The sequence below is a fragment of the Chenopodium album genome, chromosome 2 (assembly GCF_948465745.1).
Source record: "Chenopodium album chromosome 2, dcCheAlbu1.1, whole genome shotgun sequence".
In the NCBI taxonomy this organism is placed as follows: Eukaryota; Viridiplantae; Streptophyta; class Magnoliopsida; order Caryophyllales; family Amaranthaceae; genus Chenopodium; species Chenopodium album.
The window spans coordinates 77,171,891-77,192,082 of NC_137835.1; the positions used below are offsets into that span (position 1 = coordinate 77,171,891).

General features: G+C 33.9%; 1 protein-coding gene across 1 annotated transcript; it reads right to left on the minus strand.

The window, feature by feature from the left end:
• Window positions 1-7,474: 7,474 nt before the first annotated feature.
• On the minus strand, window positions 7,475-12,778 carry LOC145601254 (uncharacterized). Its single transcript, XM_081657231.1, has 4 exons — window positions 12,526-12,778; window positions 11,860-12,099; window positions 11,120-11,153; window positions 7,475-8,227 (listed from the first exon to the last, which is right to left on the minus strand). Exons 1-4 carry the CDS (start codon window positions 12,578-12,580, stop codon window positions 7,861-7,863), a joined length of 696 nt encoding a protein of 231 aa, XP_081513357.1. The 5' UTR covers window positions 12,581-12,778; the 3' UTR covers window positions 7,475-7,860.
• Window positions 12,779-20,192: the final 7,414 nt, after the last annotated feature.

A 20,192-nucleotide genomic window follows, 5' to 3' on the forward strand; every position in this document is an offset into this window, starting at 1 on the left:
TCTTCCCTTTTGGACGCCACCGTACTTTAGTGTATGATCACAGTGGGGTTCAAGCTAGGGGTTAACGCTTGAAATTTATTCCCTACAAGTTGTAACATGAATATCGATATGTTTATTTATGCTTACAAACTACTCGTTTATTTATATTCATGGACTACTTGTTTATATGTTCACGAGCTACTTGTGTTAGTGTGATAAGATATGATATCTCGGAGACGTAAAGGGTTTTTATGTAAAACCTTTAATATAAATTGATAATTTTATAACTTTTTATAAATTATTGACTTATATTCACAATTATTTCCTTAATTTAAATCTAAAATTTTATAATTAAGATTCAATTATTAAGCTAATTTTGGTATTTTCAAATATCAAAAGTACAAAGCTCATTTATTAGACTTATAATTAAGCTTGTTCAGGAAACACTTGTTTCATTTCTCGTTTAATAAATGAGTTGTTCGTGAACACTATAGTGTGCCAAATAAAGAGAGGTTGAACAATTTATTTATTTATTTTGCATCAGTTTGACCGACACATTTGTCGAGACACAACTTTGATCGTTAAGTAGTTTAGTCCTGTGCGTTGCACGAAATAAGTAACCATTATTTGTTTAAATAGTTGTCAATTTTATATTAGGAAAAAAAAATCATAATCTCATCAATTAATTTTGGAAAAAGCACTATATTTATTTAGTTTTGGAATATAGTAGGGGAAAAAAAAGGATGATGGCAAAAATAGTTTAGGCGAAAAGAATTTTATTAAGAAATTGACATGTGTCCCTTAATGATGTCAACATGTTTTGTTTTAGTAATAGTTAATAAGATAGATATCATGCTTATAATTTTTGAATTTAGATTTTCTTAGAAAGATAAAATAAGTTTGAAAAGATCAAAAAATTGAAAGAGAATAAAATATGATGTCATAAGCAATTTTAGAGGGAAAATTTTCAATGATAAATGACACGCATATAAAGATGATAGCAACGGTTTTTACTTTGGTAAATAGTTATAGATTTATTTAATTGTTAATTAGTAAAAATTATAACAAAATTATATTATGAAACTAGACATTATGAGGAATCTAATGATATACTCTGTACTACGTATCATACAATAACATTTATTTATTTTATAGAGGTGAAAAAATTATCTCAGCCATGGTATGTGAATAGTGCAAAACTCAAAGTGATGCTTTAAAAAAAACGGAGGTAGTATTAATATTCATAGATAATTATATAATATATGTTAAATGGTCTTGGGTAGGTGGATGGCTAGTAGGTGGAGAAGTGCACCATTATCAAACAGTAATATTTTCTACTCCCTCCGTCCCCGAAAGAACGACCCATTTGGATTGATTACGCGGGTATTAAGAAAGTTAAATAAAAAGAAGTAAAAGTATATATTGAAAAGATAAATTTATATGGGGTTTGTAAAAAAATAGAGAGAGAAAGTAATAAAATTACATGGAAAATCAAATTTTTATATGAGAAAGCTAATTTTGCATAATTATTATTGCAAATTGATGGGTGTTTTAATTTAATGCAAATGGGTCATTCTTTTTGGGACTAAAATTAGGCCAAATGGGTCGTTTTTTAGGGGACGAAGGCAGTACAAAGTAATCATTTGAATAAGTCAAACTACTAAAAGCTACCTAAAAGTTACTCAAAAACTAATGTCAAACACGCCCTACATATGATCTGATACATCATCTACTTCATCAATCACCCGCTTTCACCATTTAATTTGGATTTTTGTTCATTTATTTAACGCATGCAATTGGATTAAATTAATGGACATTCGTTCAACATTGTCATCTCTACTTGTATCTTCCAAATCCTTTACACTAACATTCTAACAAATGCACCTTCCTCCAAAAGGTAATTTTACTACTATCTCCGTTACAAATTATATACAACGATTTGACATATAGCAGAGAGGAAAAATGTCTAATCGTTGCACATAACCTGTAACGGAGGTAGTATATAAATAAAAGATACTTTAACACTCAAACAAAGAATAACACTAGTATAAAGAAAAAAAGGTAAAAGGACTAAGGACTTGTTCATTTCAGCTTAATTTCCGTTCAGTTCAGTTCTTTATTTCCTTTTCTCATAAATAATTCACTAGGTTAGAACCCGTGCGATACACAGTTTATATAAAACTTATTTTTAATTTGTATATTTTAATAATAGATCGCTATTATACATAAATATAAATAAGAATTACGTACATTTTGTAATTTAAAATCTTTTATTTTCATCAAAACTATGATACAATATCTGTCGACGTCGTCTAATTCTAGTTCAATGTAGGAGACCATTTATTAGCGTGTTATTAAAAATTATTTCAATTTCCTACGATAAATTGATATGTTTTATTTGTAAGATAGAAGCTTCTAATATATAAATTTTTAAAAATGTTAAATAGGACAACTATACTCTACAAAAAAAAATGATGACATCATCATTGCATTTAGGCGGGAAATTTTTTATTAAGAGAACTACGCGTGGGCAGTAATGATGTCATCATCTTCTATTTTAATAATAGTTAATAGATTTTAACTCAATTTAGTTTAATTCAGCTCCAATCAGTCCAGTCAAGTTCAACTTAACTCAATAAATAATAACAAAGCCTTATTGAAAGGGGGTAAAGACTAGAATAGACCCGGTCTACAATAACTTATTGTATTATTTGTATACTCAACTTTCTAGTATACCATACGAATGTGATTATATCATACAAAATGTGATTATATTATTACAAAAGTGATTATACCATCCTGAAACTATTATGTAAATGTATTACTCAAAAAGTAAATTTATCATTATAAAAATTATCAAATAGTAAATTACATCATTCAAAAGATGATTTTTAAATTTTATCATCCTAAAGATAATTATATAATCTCATTAAATGGTTTAATATGAGATTATATAATTCAAAATATGACTCACAAAAAGATAATTATATCGTCTAAAAAAGTAATTATATCATCCAGAATGTAATTATTGTAGACCGGATCCATACAAGACCAATTGTTGAAAGAGAACCAAGGGTCAGTTTGGACAATAGTTTACCATTTATGAGACAAAATGGAGAATTTGCTAAATTTGGAAAGTTTTGCGACCATAAATTTACGAAACGTGTAACTACTACTCCGTATCATACGACCTGAACCTATGGTTTTAAGAATCTTAAAAGCCACCACCTTACTTTTTTCCACTTTATACATCTTACATGCTTTATTCTTCCATTTTTTTACCTTTTTTTTTTATTTAATTTTTGGGTTTTTTAATAAAGTAACCCTATTTTTTTTTTTCACTTTTCTACGTTGTGTCTTAACATATATCACTTTCTACACTGTTATAAACTCTTAAATAGACCTGGTTCACACTAATTTATTGTGGATCACTTATAATAGAGATACTATGGACGTTTTATTTATTTTAAAAAAAGCTCACTATGTTAAAATAATGGTCATTATGTTAAAATAAAAGTGATTGTGTTTTATAAAGGTCATAAGAGATAAAATTTTTTAAATGAAAATTTTAAAATACTGGTCAATATGAATAACATAGGTCACTAGGTTAAAATTAAGATCATAACACCATACTTTAGGTTTGCAACAATATTAAAAATCACACAAATTTTATTAAAGGTTACTATGTTAAAATTAAGGTTACTATATTTAATATTAGGGTCACTATGTTCAATACAAAGCCAGTTATGTACATGTAGAACTTCGGGTCCACAATAATATTATTGTGAACCAGGTTCATACAAGTTTTTCTGATACACTGTAACCCCAATATATTTTTTATCTCCATACGGTAACCTTGCCGTTAAAAAATTCTATTAGTGGGGCCCAATCTCCATTATTAATATTTTTTAATAGATTTGCGCGTTAGAAAAATTCCGTCAAAGGTTTCGAGGGCTATTTTGGCTCTTAGGGGTTCAAATTGAGCTCAGATTTGGCAAACAAATAACGTAAATGTCTCGTTTTGTTGGTTAAAATGTGAACACGTAAATCGAGACATTTCTTTAAAAGCAAAACGAGGCATTTACGTTATTTTTTTGCCAAATCTGAGCTCAATTTGGTTCCTTAAGACCAAAAATAGCCCTCGAAACCTTTGACGGAATATTTTTCAACGCCCAAATCGATAAAAAAATTAATAATGGAGAGTGGGCCCCACTAACGGAATATTTTAACGGCAAGGTTACCGTATGGAAACAAAAAATATATTGGGGTTACAGTGTAGAAAGTGATATGTGTTGGGACACAACGTAGAAAAGTGAAAAAAAACAGGGTTACTATATAAAATCAATTGTTTTAAATACATCAGATCATACCAGATTAGACCAACTCTGATCCGTATCAGATCAGATAAAATAAGAAAAAATAAGGTGAACCAATAAACCCTAAGAAAGACATGTTGTATTGTAGTGTCATTAGTGTTTGAGTTATTTTAGCTAAATTGTCCATTTAGGGTCTAGTCTGTTCAGCTTAATTTCAGTTCAGTTCAATTCAGCTCCAATCTGTTTAGTTTAGTTCCTAATTTCCTTTCTCTCATAAACAATTCATTTCATCTCTATTCAGTTCAATTCATTTATTTTCAATAAATCGGAACATGCCTTACTTTATCCAACTTACAAAATGCGTGTCGAAAGGACATGTTTTACTTTAAAAAAAAAAAAAACTTTATACCTTTGTAAATTTCTGGCACTAACCAAACAAGTATACAAAATTATAAGTATAAAAATTTCCCATTTTTGTAGGAAGTAATTTTCATGAATTCCCACTTTGTTTATTTTTTTGTGACTTGCACAGTTGCACAAGACTAAGGATCTGTTCTGTTTAGCTTGATTTAAGTTCAGTTCAGTTCCTAATTCCTTCTCACACAAACAATTCATTTCAACTCTATTTATAGTTCAACCCCAATCAATTCACTTCAATTGTTTTTAATAAATCAGAAGAGATCCTAAATCTTTAACCCCTCACATCTTAGTGTTCAATAATTGATTTCCCATTTCCCCTACTTACAATACTACGCATTATAAAAAGGCCTTAGAGAAATTATGTTTTACCAAAAAAAAAAAAAAAAAAGGGGAAACTAGGCCCAAATCTTTTGGACTCCAAAAATAAAACCGGGCCTTATTCATTCAACTTGTTAGAAGCCCAAATCGTCGATATTTCTTGGCAGTAAATCATTGATACAACTCCCAATAAGTATATGTCTTTTTGAATGATAAATTCTGTAATGTTGTGCACCTTTTTTTTAAGGAGTGATTGCTTATCTTCTAAAAACGGGTGTCTTCCCAACAATCATATCGTGCAAGATGATATGTTTCGGTTTTTTCCAAACACACTTTCTCTTCTACAATTGAATGATTAGTTCTTTAGTGACCGGTTCCATTTCCATTCCCCAGCTTGAAGATTAACTCGTTAAGGTAGCTGGTAAAAACTAACCCGGGAACATTTTAATTTCTTTGGATATCGGTTAAATTCACAACTCTTAATCAGCTCCGGTACAATTCACTCTTAATAAGGGTACAACACTACGAAGTAGTATCTATATGTCGTGTTTGACATTGATGTTTACATACTATGTGTACCTTGTGTGGCTTTAAAATGTGTAGTCAATGGTTGCATGACTCCTGCACCGTGATCTTTGATGTTTTGTAAGCTGTTGAGAATCAATGTACAGTTAACTGTTGTTCATGTCACTTCTGAGGTACAAATTTGTCTTTCTAAGTGTTAAATTGTGACTCGAAATCTAGTAGGGCTGACTTTGAACGATTATATCTCTCAAACTACAACTGATTTTGAAGTGATTCAAGTTGGAGGTGATAGGTTGGTTCATGAGCTTTCCAACGATAGGTCATATGCCCAATTCTGATAAGAAACGAGAAAGTTATGACCGTTTTACGAAAACATGACGAAGCTGGAAATTTGCAACGAGGTTGCGAGCTATAGCTCTATGCGAGTGAGCTATAGCTCGGCCCTATGAGGACTTGCGGTAGGCATGAGCTAGCTGCCGAGCTATAGCTCGATAGTTAGGTTATTCTAGGATAATTTATGGAATATTTCCTAAAATTATATCTTTTCTATGACGGCTATTTGAGTATACTTGGGGAATAATCTTAGGGTTTTATTAGGGTTTCCTTGTGTTATAAAAGGACCCTTTAGTTGATCAATTAGATCATACCTTTTGAGCCATTAGATTTAAGACTCCTTGTATTATTCTCTTGTTTCTTTCTCCATTATAGTGAAGAAGCTCTCAAATCCCCCACCCGTGGATGTAGGTCTATTTTGACCGAATCACGTAAATCCTTGTGTTCTTTGTTTTTCTTTTTTATTGCTTTTCTCGTTCTTAATTTCATTGACTTGTTCCGCATTAATCAAACACAATTGCACCCTAATTTCCTAACAGTAAGCTTCAGAAATCGGAAGATTTTCAATATAAATTAACAAAGCATGATGCATCAATGTTACAATTGAGTTAAAAAAATATAACAGCTACTACTTGGAGAAGTCAGAAGAAACTGATCTAGATATATTATTAAGCTCCCTATATCTGCAAAAGTACGTGATTCTGAAGAGCTAAAAACTTGTTGCAAATTTGAAAACCAGTATTTGTTTAAAGCTATATCTTAGATGACATTGAATGATATAAAGCCAGTATATTGAAATAGCTTGCTGATCTTCAGAAATGCAATTAGCATATAGTACCAGTACTTATTAGATGTTTTATTATAGACTACTATGTCCCTGCAGCAGCTATTATCCACAAAAGGCGTGTTTGATTAGCAGTAAAAGAGATGGTGCCTGAAAGAGAAGGGGAAGGGTGGTCTCTCATATTTGCATCTTCTTTCCCGGTTGTTTATGGTCTCTCATATTTGCAAAAGACGATGATGATTAACCTCTTAAGACCATCGAATTTCAAGGAAAACTATACTTGTATCAACCTAATTCAGTATGACATTGAATAAGGTGGGAAGGGGAAGGGTGGCCTCTTGTTTTTTCCTCTTTTTTCTACTCATACTCACCTTCACACTATCTTATGGAGTACTTGAGTACTTCCTTTTTTTCATTACTTTCTTACACAAATTTACTGTATTAACACTCTTTCTCAATTATTAATGTACAAACAGTAACCCCGCTAAATCATTTAAGAACAGAGGTAGTAAACAAAAAATAAGACGAGCCAATCTAAGCGGGACTGAGGGAGTAGCAGAGACAACAAAGTATGATGCGAAATTTTGATTCCATATATAAAGGACCTCTAGCTACTAGTACAAGAAGTCAAAATTAGGACCCCACTCCCCACCATGCTCGCCACTAATGGTGCTAACCATGCCATAAAACAGCATACTTGCCCTTTACGACAAAAGAAAGCAGCACAGAACAAAAAACAGCATGAAATCAGAATAATTTAAATACACACAATAATTGGACATTAAAAAAAATAATTAAAAAAAAATAGACTACTAATAATAAAGATTTTCCTACATAAGTTACACAACCCAGGGATGCTTACAATATTTAATACGTACGTAGTATACTAGTAGTCTCTCTCTGCCTTCCTAACTAGATCTAGATTATACAGAACAAATAATACGTCTTAACAATCCGTGGTCGAAAATGCGAAAAGAGAGCTAGGAAACAAGCATCCCTAAAAGATGATGTGAAGGATGGGTTGAAGATACAAAATAACCCTACTAAGCTTAGAATTGCATCATACATATGACTTGCTCTACTTTGAAAAGATTGAAAACCAATAAGTAGTGCTAATTCACATGCTTGCCCCACAAATCCTGCACATGGGCACGTACTACATCATTACTTGCAAAGATCCATCCTTCAATTCCACATAAGCGCGATGGCTGAGATCGCTAGTGTTGTAAGGATCAAGCCTGAACTCATGCTTTGAAGCTTGTTTCCAGCGTGGCTGTCGTCGTAGCTTCCAGTAGGAGCTAATCCGGTACCAACCCCACCAAGTACCCCGTTCCCTGAATTTGGTGAAGTATTGTAGGGAGAGGTGGAACCTGGGTTCATGCCAACACCACCAGTGCCAGTACCACCCATACCACCGGTGCCACCAGAAACCGGAGTTACACCGGGGGTGGAGCCAGACCCAGATATCGGGGTGGAGGTTGGTGTAGTAGGAGAAGTTGTAGGCACTGTTGTGGTAGGGGTACCACCCATACCGCCGGAAGTAGGAGAGCCACTGGTTCACAAAATTAAGTAACAAGTCCATCAGCATTTTTTGAAATCACACTTGAAAGTGACATCTAGATCTAGGCACATATTTGCTCAAGGCACTTTAAAATTGATGAAATTTTTTCAGAATGTACAATAAGACATATCACAAGGTCAAACAGAACAATGTCATAGTTAATTACAAGGCAATGTTATTTTCCCTTACTATAGTAAGATTTCATAAAGGTCATCTACCGAGTCCGGTCACTTGAATAAATTATATGAAGAGAAAATATGTTTTCGCTTTCAATCATGCAAAAGGCCGGAAGATATATATATGATAAAAGATTTAGATGCCTACTTTTATGCCTTTTAAACAAGGAAGACAAGCAAACCTTGTCATCACTTAGAAAAGAAACCTAATACAGAGTACCAAGTAGCTTTAGAGGATCCTTGTTAAATTAAATGATAGGTTCCTAATGCCTTTTATGTATGATCCAAATTACAAGTAAGCAGCTCCTACTTTAAAGGTAACAAACAAAGACAATCCCACATGATCAAACACATGCCAAGGTCCAGAAAGATGTCCCATGTGCAAAACTATAATCAAACACCAACAATATTACGGGCCAAACTAAGAACTACGCGAGTCCTCATACCACAGTAACCACACTATAAACTGTCCCCTGCTTCCGCTTTGGTTGAAGAGTATACAAACGTCATAGTTCATAAGTACATTATTAATGATACACTATACACGTCTCCTAATCGTCAACATAGCAGTAAACTAGATAGCCTGCCCAAAGAATAACGACACGAACATAAAACCGAACGACTTAATCCTAAGTTTCTTAACATTTCCAAGGTCTTAGAATTGAGGCCATTTAACCTAATATAATAATCCAGTTCCAAACAATAGTAGACAGCATTCTAGACACAGCTTATCAACACTAGAGGAATCTAAAATATCCAAGACAGAAAAAGAAGTGGCCACAAAAAGATTAACATCAAGTATATACAGTTGCATCTATAGAAAAATCCAGCATTATCTGAAAGCTGACAAATCACTGTAAAATGGTACAGTTTTGTGCCACTTTATTCATCCATGTGACACAGCATGATTACCTTTTTTTCCAAGGGTATTATTGGAAATGTATAGGAGGGGTAAAACTGTCTTTTTATGTCAGGTTACACAGCAAATTTCGTGGCACATTTAACTCATTAGATATAAAGTAGAAAACGTTATCTTTCATCAAAGTGCAAGCCACCTGTCCCTTAAAACACTGACAGGTGAGTCAAAAATGTAATCATACATGAAGGATTTGATGCAGCAAATTGCAAAATGACAAAATGATTGTGATTACCAAGTGTGAAAAGGAAATTTGGATTTGATTAAGATTGTTTTTAATTAAGATTATTTTTACACCACTCACTCCGTCCCACTAATGTTGTCTCATTTCTTTAATTCACTCTAGTTTATTCAAAAACATGTAGAGTTTAATATTTCTCTATGGTTGTAAGGGGGAAGACGCCGTGTTTAAAAAATGGGGCAATATTAGTGCAACGAAAGATTACTCTGTACCAGAACTGTTTGAAAAGGATATGCTCTCATCATAGTAATGATATTAAAGGAGAAGATGCTCAATATATCCACCATAGGAAAAAGTGAAGGCTTTAGGCAAAGGTCTTACTCATATTATACAAAAAGTAAACTCTTACTTTAATTTAGATTCATACTATAATCAAATGAATAGCTCCCTCTTTAAACTATATCATCTTGAATCCGGACCGGCCAAATCATTCTTATTATTTATGTAAACAACCAATTAATGGCATAATTAATGAACAAACACAGTACTACAACTAAGGAGTTTTTTGTGTGGATGTATTCCGCCGCTTTGTTTGCTTTAGAGCTTAGAATCTTTTGAGCTGGGCTCCAAAACTTTGAACAAGGGAAAGAAAAGGCAATTGTTTGAAATAATAGAGATGGTTTCAAGCATTTTTTTGACTCAGAAAAAAGCAACATATTAACAAATTGAACGGCTATAATTTTCAATGGACCACCTTTGAACTAAAGTAGACAAGTTTATCAAACAACAATGCATAATTTAAGGCCACCAAGGGAAGGGGATGTATATATGTGCAGGGTTAGCAAATACAGCGACAGAGACATCATAAAAATGACATGCCACCTAAGGCACCTTTATGATGAGATAAAAGCTTCTTACTACGTAATATATCAATACTTTATGATCACAATACATGATCTAAAGAATCACGTAAACAAATTTCAGTCTCATCTAACGTACCTCCTAAATATATAATTTACAAAATCAATAATGCAACAAAACACATTTAGAAAGGTCAATTTTCCAAATATTTGACTGATGAATGGTTACATCTCCAAACAACTTTGTTTGACATTTCCGTCGATGAGCCATAGTCCATTCACACATGGCTTCTAAATGCATCCGAAACATTCCTTCCCCCTCTACTACTTTTTCCGATGAGGTAATACTTTCCGGATACCACAAAGGACAGGTAAAGAGATATAGGGGGTAATTTTAGACGAGTCAACTTATGTCAGTTTTGTTATCTCTCACTCCAAATGGACCCTATTTAGAAGTATTTTTTTGAAACCTTGGAGACAGTCCTTGTATGTAATTATCGTTTTAAAATGTTGTTCCCCCTCTTTAATTACACGAGCAATCATACTAATCCACGTAATCCAAGCTAAACAACACTAGATATGTGATGTTTTCTAATTGGGTGTTACCGCTTTCTTTATCTAATCTTCAATAAAGTTAACAAGGAATGTATGTCATGCCAACCAAGTGACTCAACTATTGATGGTCTATGTAAAATCATAAACCCACGAAAATAACGATATTTAAACAGATTACACGAAAATGAGACATACCCAGATGAAGCTGAGTAAGAGCAACCTCCACCACCTGTAAGAATTAACACAAAAGAGAGAATAAATGAAAAATCGCGTCAGCAACCACCATTTGGGAAAGAAAAAGAGAGTAAAGTTTCTTATCTTCTACTACATCAAATTTGACATTCAATCAAAAAATAACCAATATGAAGATAAATAGGCCAATTTAAGAGTACAAGTTAACAATTTTATCCTCTATGGTCCAACCAGAACAAAAAGTAACCAATAAGAAGGTAATTAAACCAATTTAAGTTTGATAACAAGTTTTAAAGTTTGATAACAAGTTTGATAACAATATTCCCTGCTTTGCTGACTCGAAAGTCGGAATTAACATAGGATACCTCTAGATTTCTTATACTTCCATAGTTCCATATCTTTCTAACCCCATTTTTAGTAATAATAGCATAGAAGCCACTAGATTCAAATTTACACCTAAGTTGTCCACATATAACAAGAATTTCACCAAATAAGCCTTTTTTTGCATATTTTCATAGCCACTATTCTAAAATTTAAGGTTAAATTGGCAAATTCACACTTCATTTCCATTTTTTTTTTTTTACCATACCTATATATATTTAACAACATTATAAAAACACCGTCAAAGTAGGAACAACATTTAGAGACATGACAACTAACAATAAGTCCCCAAAACAAACATTATAATCATGTAATTAGTATTAAACTGAGATTATTTAACAAGAAAGGTGGAAAGAACTTACTGGGGTCAGAGTTAGTGAGAATGGCAGCACCACTAAAATCACAGGTGGCACCTTTAGCAGCATTTTTCTGGTAATAGCTGTTAACAGCATAAGAGCAGTGTGCTGTAATAGAGTTAGGATTGTAACATTGACCACTTGGGCTTATTGGTTTACAATCTGCTCCTGCTCCACAAGCATAGTCTATTGCTTTCTGCATCATGTTTGGGCTTACATTTGGCTTACATACACAAAAACTGGCACCTACATTTAAAACCCGGGTTAGTCAGTACGACTCGTATGACCACGACCACTGTCGCGTCACACTAATTTATTGTGAGACATTAAAAGTTACCCCCAACCCCCGTCGGTTGGTAAGACACGTGTAACACTAATTTATTTTATTGTGAGACATTAAAAATTACCTTTATCTCTCACAAATCTAACAATTTTTAATAATAATAAATTAAAATAAGGTTAAATCCAAATACTGTAATTAATTGTAAAAATATTATTTTCTAAGAATATTAGAGAGCAAGAACTAAGTTGAAGAACAAAAACTTTTAGTATGAGTATTACTATATTTAGCAAGGAAAACAAAGGAATACCTGAAAAAATTTAGTTAAAACAACAAAAGATACTATTTTTTAGGAAATATGTAAGAACAAAAGAAAAAAGTGAGCAGCTTACTTGAGTAACCAGCCATAGATAAGATGAGCAGACCAATAACAAGATGCACAGCCATTGATGAAGCTTGAACAAAGAAAAAACTAAGCTGGGTTTTTTTTTCTGAAGTTTATGCTTTTGAGGAGAGAGAAAGTGGAGATTTTAGAGAGAGAAAGTAGGGATTTTTAGAGAGAGAGAGAGTAAAATGAGGGGGAAATGAAAGGGGAGGTGAAATCCTTTAAAGTAGAGAGGAAGTGATGGGATGCCAAAGTGATGGTGTATAGGGATGTGTGTATGTGAGCAAATAGTTTGGAAATGGGGTAGCTAGGTTCATTTTTAAGGACCCATAAAACAATTTTTTTAATTACTCCCCCTGTTTTTAAATACTTGCTCCAATTTTCATTTGCGGCCGTTTTTGAATAATTGCTCTATTTTCTTATTTAAAAAGTTTTTACAATATTTAATTAATTTTTCACATCTAGTGGACCCAACATATGTTCTCTCTTCTCCAATTCTCTCCACTACTTTTTTCTTTTACGTTTTTTTATTCTTCCACCAACCCCACTACCTCCATATTTTATTACAATCTCCTAAAACTCCGCGCATGGAGAAATTGAGCAAGTATTTAAAAACGGAGGGAGTATTATTATTGTTACTAAGTACTTTTTCCGTTTTCTTTTAATCGTAATGTTTGAACTTATTTTAAACTTTAAACAAAGTATTTAAATGGAGAAAATACAAGTTTATCTTTGTGATAAACGAAAAAATTGGTTATGAATATTATTTTTGTAAATAAGTCAACAACTTTTATTAAATGCGGATACCGGTTGACTGAGATATTTTGTTGATTTATTTACCTTAATTTTACTGAACAAACGATTAAATCTAAATAAAAGTATTAATTTATTATTTAATCATTTGTAGATGATGTGTTGCTCTACATGATCAAATTTGTGTTTTGAAGACCATAAAATTTTAATGTAGCATTCAATTTATAATTAAGGGTCTGTTCTCTTCAGCTTAATTTCAGTTCAACTCCAATCAATTCAGTTTCTAATTTCCTTCTCTCATAAACAATTTAGTTCAGCTCAGTTCAGTAAATTAAAACATACCCTAAAAGAGAACATAAGAAATACCCATATAATTTTAATTTTTTTAAAAAAAAGGTAAATACTACTCCGTATAAAAATAAAATAAGTGATATTAATGGCAGATTGGCAGGAGAGAGTGACAGCACAAAACGGTGGTACACTTGTGGTGGCCCTTTTTTAAATGTCGGCTTCTTTGCTTTTGTAGTACACTCCTGTTAATTTTTTAAAATTAGATTGGCAACGGCAATATATGAACGATAATAATGCAATACTCTATTTTTGACATTAACAATAATATTTCATTCATTCGGTAAATCTTTCCCTTTTTTGTTTTTTAACTTGATTCTTGTCTATTTTTGAATTGAGGTTGTGGTTTAACCAATGTTACTGTTGGAATTTTTTATACTACCTCCGTCACAGATTATGTGTAACGATTTGACATAAAGCCGAGATGTAGCTTCGTTGAAGGTAGTACTTTATTGATCTTTTAATCTACTCAATTCTTGAAAACTTGTATTTGGGAGTTAGTATGTATGTAATGAAACGGTGAAAAGCAACAACAATTTATAGTATAATTCTAAAGCTCATATAAGGGAAATAAAAAAAATTGCCGAGGAAAACAAATAAGAGAGTTGTTTAGTACGACATGAAAATGGTTCAACTTAACACAAGTTTATCATATGGTCGACACACCATAAGAGTTATGCCATAGGTTATGGCCTCGTGGGTCATATATAAGCTTTACTTATAAAAGATCAACACACAATATAACTAGGAGTATATCTTAGCTTGATTTGGGTGTTGAGACCCACTTGAGCACGAAACACGCTAACATGGTTGTGGGCTTGTGGCATAGCTCGTGCCCACCTCTAGGTAAAATACTATAAAAAAAAAACTACTAAATACTAAGTGTGCAATAATTAATAAGATGTACCTTCTTACCTAAAAAGCTCACATAACAAATAGTTAGTACAAAGTTGAAAGAGGAACCCAAAGAGCAATGCATTTTAATGGAACTTCTTTACTAGAGGCCTGGAGCTAAGGTTATCTATTTTGTGTTCTTCTTTTTCAATCATATGGAATAAACTGTTAAACTCACAATAAGTTTAGGAGAAAAACGGCTTAGTGAGCCTTTAACATTAAACACGTATATATAGGCTTACAACATTAACCTAACATGCCAAAAACTCCTAACAAGATATATACAAATATATTCACAAAATATATCTTACTTAACATAATTATATCCTAACACTCCCCCTCAAGTTGGAGCATGTAAATCACGAATGCCCAACTTGTTTAGAAGAAAACCAAATTGTCGCTTCCCAAGTGCCTTCGTCAAAATATCTGCTAACTGATGACCTGTGGGAACATACGCAGTAGCTAGATTACCATTTACCAACTCATCACGAACAAAGTGACAATCTGCCTCTATATGTTTAGTACGATCATGAAAAACGGGATTTTTAGCAATATGGAGAGCAGATTGACTGTCACAATACAACTTCATAGGCTTGGGATGCAAAATACCAAGAGATGACAACAAAGATTTCAACCACTTTAATTCACAAGTTGTAACGGCCATAGCACGATACTCAGCTTCAGCAGAAGAACGAGATACTGTCGGTTGTTTCTTAGTCTTCCATGAGACAGGGGAACGACCAAGAAAAACCATATAACCAGACAAAGAACGACGAGTCAAAGGACATGCTGCCCAATCACTATCACAAAAAGCCGTTAAACACATGTCCTTCATAGGACGCAACAATATACCCTGACCAGGACTTCCTTTGATATAGCGAAGTACCCTGATTGCCGCATCCCAATGTTGCACCTGTGGGTTACTCAAGAACTGTGCAAGAGTATGAACAGAATAACTTAACTCTGGACGAGTTACAGATAAATAAACAAGTCTCCCAACTAAGCGACGATACTGATCAGGTTGAGAGAATGGCTCCCCCTCGGCATATGCCAGACGATGGTTTTGCTCCATAGGTGTATCAATAGGCTTACAGCCTAACATTCCTGCTTCAGATAACACATCCAAAGCATATTTACGCTGTGATAAAAATATACCTTCCGGACCACGAGCAACTTCAATGCCTAAAAAATACTTCAACACACCAAGATCTTTCATATGAAAGCAAGAACTCAAATAATTTTTAAAACGAGTAATTGCATCATGAGAAGAACCTGCAATAATCAGATCATCAACATACACAAGAACATGCAGAGAGATTTTACCCTGAATATAACTGAACAAAGAATAATCTGCATATGATTGTTTGAAACCATAAGACTTCAAGGCATTAGACAACTTAGCAAACCACTGTCGAGGAGCCTGTTTTAAACCATACAGAGACTTACGCAACCTGCAAACCTTTCCTGGAGTAGAACAATTATAACCTGGAGGAAGCTGCATATACACTTCCTCCTCCAAATCTCCATGAAGAAAGGCATTATGAACATCCATTTGATGCAACTCCCAATTTAAAGAAGCAGCAACAGAAAGAAAAAGTCTAACAGTTCCCATTTTTGCTACAGGGGCAAAAGTTTCATTATAATCAACACCTGCAACCTGACGATTGCCATACACAACAAGACGACCCTTAAGTCGCTCTACTGCACCCTTAGATGTATATTTAATTTTATACACCCAACCACAACCAATAGCTTTCTTACCTGGGGGTAGGGCTTCCAATGTCCAAGTACCATTTCTCTCGAGTGCATCAATTTCGTCTTTCATTGCCTTACGCCACCCTTCATGTTTCATAGCTTCACTAAATGAGGAAGGCTCTTTTCCCTTTGTAACTTCTGTCAGAAAGCATTTATGTCTCATAGAAAAATTGTTATAATCAACATAACAAGCTATATCGAATTGTTTACCTGAAGAACGTGATGGAGGAGCGGGAGCAGTACTGTTTGCCGAGGAAGTGGGGTCTATTTTCTGATGAACCACCGTATTAGTCACAAAACCATGAAGCTTCGAAGAGGGAAATTTAGTACGATGACCACGACCTAACTCAACATCAGTAGCAGAATTATTGTCCACCTGCTCACCACTAGTAGACGAACTCCCCCTCATAACAGTAGGAGCATTAGCATTAGCACCTGATGATGACACAGTACTAGCACCAACCACCTCCGCATCATCATTAATATTCCTTAAAGTAGCTACTCCTAAATTGTCATTACTCAAATTAGGAGCAACTTCATGCAAAGTGTCTGCATTACTAATACGACCAGTGGGGTCAACCCCATGCACATGCATTTCTTCAACATAATCCTCATCATCCCACAACTGAATTTGATTAAAATAATTCTCCCATTGTATTTTTTCTAACTCGTTAAATGACTCAATAAAAGGAAATTTGTCCTCAATAAATTGTACATCACGACTAATAAAAAATTCACGAGTCTCTAAATCATAAAACCTCCACCCTTTTTTACCATATGGATAACCAACAAATATACAACGACGAGACTTTGAATCAAATTTATCTTTACCACGAGAATTATTCACAACATAACTCAAACACCCAAAAACACGTACTTCATCATAAGAGGGTGGCTTCCCAAACAGACATTCATGAGGCGTCTTGCCTTTTAAAATAGGAGTCGGGGTCAAATTAATAAGATGAACCGCAGCTAAAACACATTCTCCCCAAAAATATTTTGGTAATTTAGCTTGAAAACGTAAAGCCCGAGCAACATTTAAAATATGCTTATGTTTCCTTTCAACACGACCATTTTGTTGAGCGGTATCTACACACGAAGTTTGATATAATATGCCTTTTTTTTCAAAGAAAGGTTTCAAACTCAAGAACTCCTGTCCATTATCACTCCGTAACACTTTAATCTTTTTATTAAATTGGGTTTTGATTAAAGCATAAAAGTCGCGAATTAATTTCCCTACTTCATACTTTCCGACCATCAAATAGACCCAAGTAGCACGAGAAAAATCATCGACAATAGTAAGGAAATATTTAGCATTACAACTAGATGATACTCTACTTGGACCCCAAATATCACAATGTATCAAATCAAATAAACCAGATGCTTTATTCATACTTAAAGGAAAAGAGTTACGGGGTTGTTTACCCATAAAACAAATATGACAATCAAACACACCACACTTTTTATTCTTACTACTACTAACTACTCCAGGTAAAGATAAAATAACTTTCATCGAAGGATGGCCTAAACGCCTATGCCACAACATACTTGCATCTGGGATTGCTACTGAATTTGCTTGAAACTTATGAGCACGAACCGGCCGAAAGAGATAGACCCCATTATACTGCACCCCCGCTCCAATCAGGTTCTCCAAAGTGTGGTCCTGAATAGTACATAGCTTGTTAGTGAAAAGAACAATAAATCGTTGTTTTTCTAATAATTGAGACACTGAAAGCAAGTTACATTTTAATTCCGGAACAAATAAAACATCTTCTAAAATTAAACCATCACTTAATTTTATTTTTCCTTCTTTAATGGCCGTAGTACTTTTTCCGTTAGGCAAACCAACGGGAGATAAAATATCACACAAATCAAAAAATAAATTCAAATCACCCGACATATGATTTGATGCTCCGGTATCAATTATCCACTCATTCGAACTATACATACCATGAGAAGTCTGATCAGAAGAAGAGTTAGTGGGCTTTGCACTTTTAATTGCACTCATAAATTGCTGCCACTGTTCATCAGTCAAAGTAGGAACAGAGCCACGATCATTATCATTAACATCTTGCGAACCTGATTGTCGAGAACCACTCACATTCGCAGCAAAACCACGGCCACCAGAATCTGCTGTACGTCCACCACGGCTGCCGCGGCCACCCCCACGACCAGACTTGCCACCACGTTGACCACCGCGCCCACCAGAATTGAAGGAATCGGGCCAGCCATGTAAGTCGAAACACTTCTCCTTCACATGCCCCTTTTTACCACAATGGTCACACATACGAACATCACCAGCGCTCGACCAATTTGTCCGACCTTGAGCCGAACCAGACGCAGCAAACCCGACAGCACTCTCCATACGATTATCATGAGCATCTGAGACAGTTTGCTTGCGTTCATCAGAGACAACCTTCGCATACGCCACATTGAGTGAGGGAACGGGATCCATCATTAGCAAAGTCGACACAACACTACCAAATTTTTTCGAATCTAAACCAATACAAAATTGGTGAAGCAACTCACTCTCAATGATCTTTGCATACTCCGGGGCAGCAGTACAAGAACACTTGGGAATTTTACAATAACTAGCCAATTCATCTTGCAACTTACGCAATTCACCAAAATAAACGGCTACCGGCCTTCCACGTTGCTTGCAATCAACAATTTGAGCCTTCAACTCAAGAATACGAGGACCATTGCCAAGGGAATATCTATCACGTAGATCATCCCATAAAGATTTGACATGGTCGGGAAAACGAACCGTAGAACGCACCGAAACATCCAAGGTATTCACAATCCAAGCAACTAGCATAGAGTTAACGATACCCCATTGATCAAAATTTGGAGACTCCTTGTCCGGCACCGTAATAGTGCCATCAATAAAACCAAGTTTGTTCTTAGCTCGAAGATTATTGCGCAAAGAACGAGACCACTCCTCATAGTTATCTCCTTTGAGCATAATTGGGCTAATCACAGCCCCTGTACCCTCACTTGGATGGAGATAATAAGCAGAAAATGGTTCATAACGAGGGGCCTTGGGAACATCATCACCACTCATGACTACTCAAAAGACGAATAATCACAAAGCGGAAGCACGACCAGGAACAAAACAGAATAATAAAACAAGAAGAACAAAGAACTAAGATTTGTGTTTAGGAATGAACCGGAAGAAGAAAAAAAATTCTCTAAATTAGAGGGCTCTTGATACCATGTTAAACTCACAATAAGTTTAGGAGAAAAACGGCTTAGTGAGCCTTTAACATTAAACACGTATATATAGGCTTACAACATTAACCTAACATGCCAAAAACTCCTAACAAGATATATACAAATATATTCACAAAATATATCTTACTTAACATAATTATATCCTAACATAAACAAGCTAGAAAAATATTACTGGAATACTCGTACCTGTAATAATTACTTATGACTTATGCGAATTCATAGTACTTTGTACTTCATATTTGGCAGATCATAGGGTCTATTATGACCGACTAAACTGAACTAAACTTATTGGAGCTGAACTAAATATTTTTTTTTTTAACAAGAGAACTAAATATTTTATGAAAGAAGGAAATTAAGAACTGAACTGAAAATAATCAAAAAGAACAGACCCATAGATTACATAAGATAATGATTACAGGTTACATTAGGAATTCTCTTGATAAGGTGGATTTTTTTTAATGCTTTTTTTTTTTTGGTACTTAACATTATATATAAATAAAAAATTATAATAATAATGATTACTCGTATGAGTTTTAAATGCAATTTTATGTGGAACGTTAAATTGTTTTTTATCTATATTTTATTACGTAGTAGTATTTCCTCAATTTTGCACTATATAAATACTTTACTTTGAATCACATAAGTTGCATAGCACTATAGCTTTGAACATTATAATGATAAACAAATATT